At 48.3% G+C, this 12,411-nt stretch overlaps 1 protein-coding gene across 1 annotated transcript in view; it reads right to left on the reverse strand.

Annotated features, from left to right (window-relative positions):
• Window positions 1–12,411, reverse strand: part of LOC311062841 (E3 ubiquitin-protein ligase rnf213-alpha-like) — a 54,438-nt gene that overhangs the window by 9,030 nt on the left and 32,997 nt on the right. Inside the window, exons 44-57 of the mRNA XM_084082060.1 lie at window positions 12,301–12,401; window positions 12,035–12,220; window positions 11,443–11,588; window positions 11,166–11,268; window positions 10,932–11,046; window positions 10,517–10,724; window positions 9,952–10,151; window positions 9,613–9,735; window positions 9,291–9,401; window positions 8,564–8,806; window positions 8,207–8,294; window positions 7,636–7,670; window positions 7,214–7,317; window positions 6,182–6,338 (exon numbers count right to left, since the gene is read on the reverse strand). Coding sequence (XP_083938186.1) covers window positions 6,182–6,338; window positions 7,214–7,317; window positions 7,636–7,670; window positions 8,207–8,294; window positions 8,564–8,806; window positions 9,291–9,401; window positions 9,613–9,735; window positions 9,952–10,151; window positions 10,517–10,724; window positions 10,932–11,046; window positions 11,166–11,268; window positions 11,443–11,588; window positions 12,035–12,220; window positions 12,301–12,401 — 1,920 coding nt within the window. The remainder of the gene's footprint in view (window positions 1–6,181; window positions 6,339–7,213; window positions 7,318–7,635; window positions 7,671–8,206; window positions 8,295–8,563; window positions 8,807–9,290; window positions 9,402–9,612; window positions 9,736–9,951; window positions 10,152–10,516; window positions 10,725–10,931; window positions 11,047–11,165; window positions 11,269–11,442; window positions 11,589–12,034; window positions 12,221–12,300; window positions 12,402–12,411) is intronic.

Consider the following 12,411-nt stretch of genomic DNA (forward strand, 5'->3'; position numbering starts at 1 on the left):
GGCTCCGCCCGGGCCTTGGACCCACCGGATCGCTCTCTCCACGGAGGGGACGGACGCAGACCTGGTTTAAAATCAATCGGTCCCCGCTCCCGTTCTCCCACGAGGGGAGACAACGCAGCGGAACACAGCGGCGGCCCTCACCGAGCTAGCTCCCACTACTCTTCCCCGGCGAGGAGCGGGTGCTCAGGCAGAGATGACGGTGAGGACGAGACCCTCGCCACCTACCAGGTGGAACAGTACGACGACGGTGATGATTACCAGGTCGTTGACCAGGTCGAGGGGGACGGAGAGGTCGTCATCCTGGAGACGGAGGACCGCGGCCCTCCTCTCCCAGCTATCGGCCCACCGCTACCTGCAACGCCACTCGCCGATGCTGTACCTACGGTAATGGTGGAGACGGCTACAGCCCAGGTTGAAGCTGCACCTCCCCCGCCCGACATGAGCGAGGCTCCTTTGCTGGAGATCTACAAACTGGCCACCGTGAGATGTGGTCTCAGATGGCCCGCGGACGAGGCCGAGGTGGCCCCCGCCAGCGCTTCCGAGTGGCAGGGACTTGGCTCCGTGGAGGAGAAGGTCCCAAAGAAGTGTAAACTTCCCCTGGCAAAGGGCTTCGCTGCCGGCCTCACGGGGTCTTGGAGCTCTCCTCTGGCTCCGGACTCCGATCCAAAAAAGCTGCGTTTTGAGATCGACTGCGCGGGCGCAGGCGAACTCGGCCTCTCGGCCTTCCCGCCCATGGACCGTAGTTTGGCCACTTTCATGCTGCACAGCCAGCCGCGCAGCCAGAAGGCGCCCTTCTCTACAACAAAGGAGACACCGTGCCTCACCACCGAGAAGGACGTTGCTGGATCCGCTGCCACGAGGGCGGTCTACAAGGCAACAACATCAAGCGCCAGGGCCCTCAATGCTGCTGCTCTGTTACAGGGGTCCCTGATGGTTCTTATGACGGAGGCGGGAAACGCCGCTACGCCACAACAACTGGCTGAGATGCGGCGCCTCCAGCGGGAGATTATGCTCCTCAATAAGAATACTACAGAATGGAACGGTAGAGTCATGGGAATGTGCGTCGCTCACGAGAGAGGACGTTGGCTAGATCACGTCTCCTTCAAAGGCCCGGACGACAAAAAGCACCTCCAGAACCTTAAGATAACCGCTGGCAACCTCTTCCATGGCGCAATGGTTTATCTCCAAGAAAGCACCGCGACGCGCAAAGCCCAGGACGAGGCGGCCATGTCCTGTTTACAGGCTCCTTCTGGACCACCTCTCTCTCGGCCCCAGACCCGTCCCTCGCGGCAGCCAACTAGGGGTAGGATGCCACAGGTCCGTCAGACCGGTTCGCGCCAGAACCAGTCCCATTCTGCTCCACCAGCCGCTGGCAGAGGCGAACAGCGCGAACGTCGGGACGATGACCGTGGCCGCGCGCGCCCCGCCAACAACCGGCCTCAGAGAGGCAGTCACAGGGGTCGCCGCGCCGAGCAGAATAAATGACACTGTCCAACCCTGCCAAGTGAGCAGGGACAATTTCTCCCCCGGTTCCCTCTCCCCCCTGACGGGGGATTTTCGACTGGATTTTGTGGCCACGGGCCTCCATCCACGCTCACCGAGGAAGAGGAGGAGATGTTCGACGGAGCGAGTGGAGACGGCGTTCGATCGCTCCCGAAGCCCCGCAAAGAAGCACACACACCCAGATGTACATTTTATGAAACACGATTTTGTGAATGTGCATGTTCCTGTGTCACCTGCCGCTGTATTTGTTCAAAATGTTGTTATGAAAACAGATTCTGTATTAAACAACCAAAAAATACAACAAAGCACAACCAAAGTACTAATGAGCCACCGTTCATCAGGGACCCCTCACGAGGGGTCCCTGGTGAGCGGGGGACACAACAAAGGCAAGATGGCGGGCCAAAACCGTCATCTCCTACACGGGTCACGCCAAAATTTTTCTTGGTCCACAAAACGCCCCAAGTTAAGACTAGGCCCCAATGTTGTTGTTCTGTCACAAGAGTCGGCCATTTTGAGGAAACACGTGTTGGCGCACACATTGGCTGTGAGCGAACACGTGACGCCTTCCAAGATGGCCGCGCGCATGAGCCCTCATGTAGCACCAAGCATGCTAACCAGGCTAACAAGCACAGCCAAGACGAAGGCTCTCACACTGGCCGCGCATGCGTACTCAGGAGTAACAACAAAGAGGGTTGCCGAGCCAACGAGCACGACAAAGATGGCGGCGCTCGTACACCCGACACAAATAATAACCCCTCCGAATCCGTTGTCGCTCCGCATCGAGCGATGGAAAGAATGCGACGCCAACCCTTGGGTGCTCCGTACAATAGCACGGGGCTACAGGCTGCAATTTTCCAGGAAACCACCCATGTCCAACAAAGTATTGTTGTCACACGCGAGTGGCCAAGCGGCGGTAACGTTACGAGAGGAGATTGCATCACTCCTGCTAAAGAACGCCGTGCGGGAAGTACTACCGGGAGAAAGCCGTCTAGGTTTCTACTCAAGATACTTCCTCGTCAAGAAGAAAGGAGGGGGGCTACGTCCCATCATGGATCTGAGAGCTCTCAACAGGTATTTGAAAACCTTTCAGTTCAAAATGTTGACGGCAGCAGCGTTACTACGCACGGTCCGCCAGGGCGACTGGTGGAGCTCAATAGATCTCAAGGACGCCTATTTTCATATCCCTGTCTACCCTCCGCACAGAAAATTCCTGCGTTTCGAGTTCGAGGGTCATGTGTACGAGTACCTGGTCCTTCCTTTCGGAATGTCTCTAAGTCCCAGGGTGTTTGTGAAATGCACTCAGGCAGCGATAGCTCCCCTGAGGCGGAGGGGTGTCCGCGTCGCGACCTACATAGACGACTGGTTGCTGAGCGCGTCCTCGCGCCAGGAAGCGTGCCACCATACCAACCTGGTGGTGTCGCACCTGACCTCCCTGGGGTTCACGCTGAACCTAGCAAAGTGCGTGCTCACTCCGTCCCATCAGGCTACCTTCATAGGTATCGATCTAGACGCGGTTTCTCTCAGGGCTCGCCTGTCTCAGGAGAGGATAGCCTCCTTCCTGAGGTGTCTGGCCATGTTTCAACTGGGACACAGGGTCCAGTACAGGGTCTGCATGAGGGCGGCAGGGCTTATGGCCTCGGCCATCTCTCTAGTGCGCCTCGGCAGGCTACACATGAGACCTTTTCAGAGGTGGATGGGCTCACTCCGGATCCCAGCCACTCAGGGCTCTCGCCGCACGACGGTGTCCGCGGAATGCATGCGATCCCTCCAACAATGGAAAGTACCTTCCTTTCTATCGGAGGGCGTCCCGGTGGGGAGGGTCATCTCGAGAAAGATGATCACCACAGATGCCAGCTTGACCGGCTGGGGCGCAACTTGCGAAGGCCGGACGGCCAGGGGTTTGTGGGACCGCAATACGAGGACCGCCCACATCAACTTCTTGGAGTTGATGGCGGTTTTTCTGGCAGTGAAACACTTCAGGCCCCACATCGGGGGTTGTCACGTTCTGATCAGGACGGACAATACCACGACCATGGCCTACATCAACAAGCAGGGAGGCTTGAGGTCTCCTACTTTGGACGGTCTGGCACGGAGGCTGATACTGTGGTGCGACACGCACCTGAAATCAATCAGCGCCTCTCATGTACCTGGACTTCTGAACAGGGGTGCCGATCTTCTGTCCAGGGGCAAGGTTCGCTACTCGGACTGGTCACTGCACCCCGCGGTGGCGGACAAAATCTGGATCAGATTTGGACGGCCTCAGGTAGACCTTTTTGCATCAGGGGAGAACGCGAAGTGCTCACTGTTCTTCTCGATGAGCGGTCAGGCCCCGCTGGGCCTGGACGCCCTGGCGCACGAATGGCCAGGGGGGCTGCTTTATGCGTTCCCTCCACTGGAGCTGATCCATCCCACTCTGGAACGGGTCAGGCTCCGAGGCCTGACGGTGTTGCTGGTGGCTCCGGCAGGGGGCACTTGGAGGTCGGAGATAGCTCCCCTGCTATACGAGCGGCCTTGGCCCCTCCCGCTGCGAGAGGACCTGCTGCAGCAGGCCGGGGGCGAGATTCATCATCACAGGCCTGCAGACCTAGACCTTTGGGTCTGGCCTGTGAGAGGGACAATCTGACTGCGACAGGGCTGCCACCTAGGGTGGTGGCCACTATTCAGGCCGCTAGGGCACTCTCCACTAGAACCGTCTATGGGGCAAAGTGGAGTGTGTTCGAGGAGTGGTGTCTGGGAAGGTCCCCGGTCGTGGTCCCGTTCCAGGCCTCGGTCGCTGACGTCTTGACTTTCCTACAGGATAGATTGGATCTCGGGAATGCCTTCTCGACGATCAAAGTGTACTTGGCGGCCATCTCGGCCAACCATGTTGGTTTTGGTAAGAAAACCGTGGGGCAACAGCCCCTGGTGTGCAAGTTCATGAAGGGCGCGTTGCGTGAACATCCTGTCTCACGATCCTTGTTTCCCACGTGGGACTTGGTCCTGGTGCTCGACTCACTCTCTCGTCCTCCTTTTGAGCCATTGGAGACGGTGGAACTAAAGTTCCTCACGTTCAAGACGGTGCTCCTGGTTGCGCTGACAACAGCGAAACGGGTGAGCGATATGCATGCTCTTTCGGTGGCTCCGGAGTGCATGAGGTTCGCTGGTGATGGCAGCAGGGTTGTCCTCAAACCTAACCCGATTTTCGTTCCAAAAAACCACCTGGCGGTGGTTATGCCAACTGAGTTGGTGGCTTTTCATCCGCCTCCTTTTGCCTCAGATGAGGATAGGAGGCTACACTGTCTCTGTCCAGTAAGAGCCCTGCGGCTGTATGTCCAGAGGACTGCGGCCCTGACCCGCCCCAGCCAGCTCTTCGTCTCCCTGGGCCCTGGGCCTGGGGGACTGGCGGTGACTAAGTCCACAATTTCCCGTTGGATTGTGGAGGCCATCCGCCTGGCGTACGCTAGTAGGGGGGCCCCAGTGCCTGAGGGTCTGAGGGCGCACTCTACTAGAAGTGTATCGACGTCCTGGGCCCTCCTCAAAGGAGTGTCTATTCAGGACATCTGCACGGCAGCGAGTTGGTCGTCTCCTTCGACTTTCGCTGTTTTCTACAGCCTGAACGTGGCGTCGTCTTCTATGGCGCACACGGTTCTGGGCGTGGCTTCCACCTGAAGGTGGTTAGGTGCTTAGAACGGTCTTACAATCTGTTCATGCCCCTTACTTTAGTGTTGATGGCCGAAGGTTGGGCCTTAGATTAATAAGGCGGACTTCGGTCTGTCAGGGCCCCCCACTAACTAGACAGGCTGTGCCTGGTTTTTAGTTTATAAGGCAGACTACGGTCTGTCAGGGCCCCACTAAATGTATTGGTCTCTGCCTCAGACCCGGGGGGTCTGTTGGCACCTGGATGCCGTGGGCCCCGCCCCTGGGGGGGCGGGGCCCTGGTTCAGGTTGTGGGTATCGTGATTTGCGGTTACATTCAGGGGGTTTATGTCTCCCATATGTGAACAGTGAGAGAGCAATGTAATAAAACTATAGGTTACTTACGTAACCCCGGTTTTATAAATTGCGAACGAGCTGTTCACAAAAACACCCTTCTTTTTGCTCGGCAGAAGGAAGCTGGTGTGAAAGAGAACGTAACTTCCGCTTTCCGGGTCCTTTATACCCTCGGGGGAGGGTTTTCCGGAAAGCGACTGACGGCCCACCGGGCCAATGAGGATTGGCCCGAGGGAGTTAATGTGAAGCTTCTGTATATCATCGCCAGGGGGCGCTGATCCCATATGTGAACAGCTCGTTCGCAATTTATAAAACCGGGGTTACGTAAGTAACCTATAGTTATTTGGTCAACCCCTTGCATCAGACTACCATCAACACACCTACTGGCTTGGTTGGTTCTGATGTTATGTTATGTTTATTTTATTTGACATGGACATCACAATTGCATTGGACGAACCAGATGCAATATTTAGAGGTCAAGAAGTAATGTTTGTGCAAATTGGCAGATTCATTAGCTTTTATTGAAGTGCTTATATACTGTTTGTTTTCAAAGACTAATTGCATATCCTGAATCAAGCATCTTTAATGGGAGAACTTACAGAGGTTAACTTTATCCTTCACAACCAATGTGAGAGAGAACTTTTCCAATCACCGATATCCAATCTCCATCACCGATATTGTAAGACAGTGTCTATGTCATTTTGCTTACCTGTGGATGCTCTGAGGCTCCCAGCAGCATGGCTAAATGAGTCACCAGCCTGACCAAGGTGAAGGGGGTGAGGGACATGTTTTTAGTGTCCAGGGTGTCTGGATTGTTCCTTCTCTGTGGGTCACCCAGGATGTGGCCTGGCCTTGTCACATCCTCCCTAAAAGAATACATTTTGAGTTCAATCTATTACAGGAGATAACGTTGCCTCTAAATGAAACAGGTCTGACTATCGACAAATCAATGACATCCTCTCCCCCTAGTTCTTCATTATTGTCCAAGCAATTCTGCATCTATTAGCACTTAGACCTATGATTTGTGGGTGACAGTATTAAGCTAAATGTGTGGCCCTCACACTTACGTCACACCGCCAATCCGACCAATATGTCTGAGTCATAGTGTTAGGGGCTTTGTCAGAGTACCTGTTGTACCCGTCTGTCTGTGTCTCTTTTGTGCCCATATAAGGAGATCTCTGCATCTGTTTGTACCAGTGTCCCTTTTATGCCCATATATGGAGATCCCTGATATCATTAGCATATACCCATACCCTGTATATTGGCATGCCCATATATGGGCATATTGGTTGGATCAGTGTTATGCACAACTGGATATCCATATATGCCCATATATGGACATATCGGACGGTTCTGGACAACCAAATCCGAACAACTCGGCAGCGGACTCCACACTCCCTTGCCGATGCGTGAGCCAAGTTTAAAGTCGGTCGGTCCATATATGCATATGACCATATATGGGCATAGCAGTCAGATCTGTGACTCTGGAAAACAGGATCTCCATATATGCCTAAATATGAGCTATCTGGTTTGTTCATGGTTATGCCTGAGTCAGAGTGACGTGGCCGTGGTCCGCCCGCCTGCCGGCCTTCCCAGTAGCCATTTTTAATATAGGATAATTATTTATCTCTGTTTGATTTATTGTGATGTGTGTAGTCAGTAACTAACCAAGTCAGATTCCTTGTAAGTCCAGATGTACTTGGACAACATCACTGGTTCTGATGTAGTTCTAATAACTTACTGCTGTTGCTGAACGGGTCTGAATCCAGCCACAGCTTCGTGATTCTCTCCTCCAACCTCAAGCCCACACTCCAGACACCTCCCTCTCTGCATGGGCAAGCCACACTGCAGAGAAACACAACAATCATGTTTCATCAGTATGCAAGGACTTCTGTTCTTTCACCTAGCTTGCCTTTATAACATTTACTGAGATGTGCTCGGTTTATTTTGTGTTCTCTATAAAGGCAGTAAGGCCTTGATATTCTACCAATGTTTGCTTGTGATTAATGAATAAACTGAGGCTTATTCTACTGAAGTCTATTCTAATGTACTGTAGTAGCCGAAACAGCATAATATAATCAACTAAATGTAAATGTGCTTAATGCATTTTTACATTTTATGCTTATGTCATCGGAGTATATAGTTCATGTAATTTTAACTTACCTCATCAACAAAACATGGGTGATTGTTTGGGCACACTAAAAGAGGGAAAAATCAAAACATTAGCTTTTAATTTACAGTACAGAACAAGTAAGACGCGTGAACGCGGGAAGCGAACGCAGCTTGAAAATATCAATAAGAAGAATAGAAAGGAATGAGCAATTGTATAGAAGTGGGTGGTACAGTTAAATTAGTGAGAACAGGGCCGCCACAAGAAGGCTCCATACCAAACACACCATTGTAGTAGTTATTGCCCCCCCCCCAAAAAGAAAAATCATATGTATTTGACTGCATCTGGCTCTGTTTTTCTTAAAAGTGCAAATTAGTCATTTGGAATCCCATGTTACAGCATAGCTAGCTATGAAGAAGAAATCTCAAACTGTCCTCAAACTAAGGCGTTTTCAACTTGCCATTCGGTGCCATTCGGCAGCGGAAGGAGGCGCGCCGAACTGCGTTCGCAACAAAAGCTCGAATGAATTGAATTTGCAAAGTAAATGAAAGAGCGTATGTTATCAGGTGATCTATCCTTACCATAGTACACAATATAATGTATCATCAGGTGTATAATACTTACCATACCAGGTGAGCTGCCCATGGTCCTGCTTTATAATCCTCTGGGCTACAGCCAGCATGTCATCAGGCATTGTGGGTATAAAGGACCTCTGTAATAAGTTGAGAAGAAATCTGTTAATTTGTATTGGTCCATATGGCAAAATAAGACACTAGCAAGAGTAAATGTAATTAGAATAACAGCCAAATTAAGAAGATTAATTCTGAAACCAGACATCACCCAACAACTAAAAGATGTGACATAATGGTAACTAAATGTAAGACTATTTATACAAATACTCTACAATAATATAGTCAACTTTACTTATATAGCAGTCATAAAAAGGTTCATCATAGTTTAGTTAGCATTATTTTTGCTTACCAGCATGTTGTTAGGGGACAAGCCAAGCTGCTGGACTGGTCCCAGTAAGCCATCAGTCCCAGTGAGGAGCACAGCAGCCAGGTGGACTGTCAGTTCAATGACAACCTGTTCTTCAACCCTCTGATCAGCGCGGACGGTCAAGGCTCCCAGCCTGTTGTGTACCAAAGCTGTCGCAAAGGTTCTAACTTGTCCACAAGACAAGAAACTGGAGCCCTGGATGAGTTCTTCAAATGCTTCACATTGCTGATGTAAGACAAGATAATATGGTTCAATTGATCAGCAACTGATATACAATATATATTAGCCTAAACGTTTCTCTAAACATTGAAAAGTGTGTTATCAGCATTTGTAAGCTGCATTTGTGGCTCAGCCACAATAAAATTATTTCAGTGTTAGCCATAATTTAGTTGTTGATTGGTCAAAAGTAATTTAGCTATCTGCAAGAGAACATTAATAATAATAATAATTGTCAAGGGGCCTGTGCCCTATACACATAGACAATGATCAGGGACATTGCACACACTTGACTACCCAGCTACTTCCAATAAACCACTATCCAGCCGGCTTGGAAGTATGGGTCGAGTTGTGTCAATATGTGTACAATATTGACTCTTTTAACAAAAAATATGTGTACATTTTACTATACATTTGTGTGAAATATAAAGTGTGTTACAAATAAAATGTATTATTATTTATTATTATTACTACTGCACTACATTGTTCTTACCACAGCAGTAGGATGAAGGTCAGTGTTGGCAGATCTGTACAGAGCAGTCACCTCTCTGAAAAGAGCCAGGAGGATATATAGAGTCCGTTTTCTTGGAGGTGCAGTTAATTTCTGAAACATAAAATGCAGAGGAATCATTAGCAGAACGTTGAATGTTGTCAAATCACATTTTATTTGAGTTCCATATGACAGTTGTACAACATTTTGCATTTGAAGTAGTGAGTTTAATGTGTGGGTCATCATTGTGTCTTCCAAGTACTTCCAATATGAGAAAATGATTGCATGCAGTAACAGAGAGCGAGACGACAGACGAGAGCAATACCTCACATGCTGCCTCTATTTCATCAACACTTCCACCCATCACAGCCGCAGTAACTGTGTCACGTATGACCCTGTATTCTTCTCCATACACAAGGTACTGGTCCATCTGGCATCCATCTGCATTCTGTCCCACCAACAGTGGATAAATACTTTTAATTATGTGCAAAAGGTGGATTTCAAAAGATCATTTCTGTTTTTGTTTCATTGGATTGTCCTGATAGTAGGCTAACCAGGTGAAACTGTAATGCATGGTTTGGGTCTCTCTACTCTAGTTAACTCACAAATATTGTCAAAATTGAGCCACTGCTTAAAGAACATGAAATCATAGCAGCTGCATCACCTTGTATGCCTGCTGATGGACCTCAACAGGGAAGAGCCAGCTGAACTGTGGTTCCTTCACCATCCTCTGGACCACCTCGAACCCTCGCTGGCTGCTGAGCTTACGGATGAGGTAGACTCTGAACCAGTCATTCTCACTCCGTTCACATAAACCCACAACAGCATCCAGGAACTCCTTGGTCATATCTTGGACATTTGCATCTGTCACAAAAACACAGCAGGACAGTCTAGAATAACGCACACCCACCTTTTATAATCCTACTCTTCTTTATTGAAATTAACTTTACAAACTGGTCAAACAAACATTTGAGAGGGAACCTGAATTAAATTAATTTAACTGCCAAGATCACCAATGGTTTTGGTGCAGATCAAAATGACAGTCATAGATCACAACATTACATTCCTGCTATAGCTAAAGAAGTTGTACTTTCCAAATTATAGATATCTCATTTTAACTCTGCACATTGAAAACTTAGTTTCACACTGCAAACTGATTACTTCTACATGGACAAGAGGACCTCACAAAACTCATATATTTAATATTCCAGTAAAGCCTTGCTTCTCACCAGAAGGTAAGTTAGTGATCATCTCAGAGGCCATGCTGAGGGACAAACGGATTCTGGCGATGTCTTGCAGGTGTTCGATGGAGACCTCTGCAGGGGACTGGGTGATGGAGTTCAGGAAGTTCTTTAAGAAAGCTGTCTCTTCTTGGAAGTATGCCTGCTGTTTCTCAACTCTGGTGGATTCTTGGGGCATACTGTCCCACAGGGAGTCCTGGGGTCAGGAGGTTGTGAAAGTTTTAGTTATAGATTTGTATTGTCCCATTATGCAAGCATACAGAAGTAAAGTGCTTGTGTTTACATAGGTTTAAAGTATTTTAAAGTGCTTTATAAAGCATCTTACACAGAAATGAATTAAAATGAATAAAGAAACCAGAGGATATTGGATTTATACAAGATTGTAGTGTATAAAAGAGCTTACCTCAAGGCAGTTGATGTACAAAGCATAGAGCTCTGATTTATCCTCCTCTCCCACAAGTATACTGACTTCAACAGCAGACAAATGCTGTTGCAAATATTCTCTGACGTCATTGAAACTAAAAAAGAGAACAATAACAGAACAATTATATTAATAAATGGCATCTATTCTACTAAATCCCTATGACTATGAATGTATCAGTTCCAACACTAAAGGGTCATAGTCCACTATACAAACCTGTACTTTAGAAGAAGCTTCAGAATCACAGAGCGGACCACAGGGTTCTTGTCCACAGACTCGTCAAAGGGCGACAAGCCCTTGGTGTGAATCTGATGATTTTCTAGTGTAAAACATAAAACAGCTTATGGTTCAAAAGATAACAAACTGCACAATATAAAAATCTGGATTATATAATACTAACTAGAGCATCAGTTAGTTAGCATGGTAACACTACACAGAAACTGTTACAGACAATCTACTGTTACTGATCTTGTTCACTATAAAGTATCATTACCTGTCTCAACCATAAGGTAGGAGAGAAGGTGCATCACGACGCCCTCTGCTGGTGGTGTGTTGTCTTTGAAGCACACCGTGGACACCAGCTCAATGAAAAACGCATCACAGCGTTGCCTGAAGTCTGTATTCTTTGTGATAGAAGCCCTGTATTGTCACACAGAACACATGACAAACATGAGCTAAATCAACCATCAAAAATAAAAGGATGTCTGTCATATTGTGATATTGTTTTAAACATACTAAACATACTTAATCAGGCCCCGCAAATGCCTCACTACAGCACCGACATGCGACCGATTACTGGGCACAGATACTGATTGCCTGACAAAGTCGGGCCTTACTGTGTAACAAACAGCAGAAATACCTAAAAAGATCATCTTTAAAAAGTTATAAGGGCCGGCATATGTATTATTTTTTTACATATTCATTGATGGGTGATAAGTCAGTTGAGTTTTCTTGCATTACAGTAGTTAACAGCACTGTAAAAGGCAATTCCAGGACGCTTTTCTTTTATAAAAATGAACAGATAGATAGACAAATTGTTTATTAAAACCCATATTATTAGTAATAGTTATTAAAATAAATCAGACCTTATCTCTTCAGACACTTCTGGATCAAATGTATCTGGAATGTCCTGCCTGCACAGTGGGCAGGACTTGTGTTGAGCCTGGCCCTGAAGCCATCCTTCAATGCACTGCAGGCAGAAGATGTGATGGCAGGGTAGCTCCACTGGTTCTTGTGGTTCTTTCATGCAAACCCGGCATTGTAGACCAAACCTACAGCAAAATGGAAGCAAATTGCATCAAACTGGAATGTAGAGAGACACTATGACAACTATGAAAAGAAATGTTCTTACTTGCAAAGCTGATCACCCGCCCCTTTTTTGCACGACTGCAAGACTTCAATCACAGCTCGAAAAGCTTTCTCAGATTTTACATCTGAGTTTCCAGCAAGCGCCTTATACAGA

Source organism: Gymnoscopelus microlampas (genome assembly GCF_963454915.1).
Source record: "Gymnoscopelus microlampas genome assembly, chromosome: 16".
Lineage (NCBI taxonomy): Eukaryota > Metazoa > Chordata > Actinopteri > Myctophiformes > Myctophidae > Gymnoscopelus > Gymnoscopelus microlampas.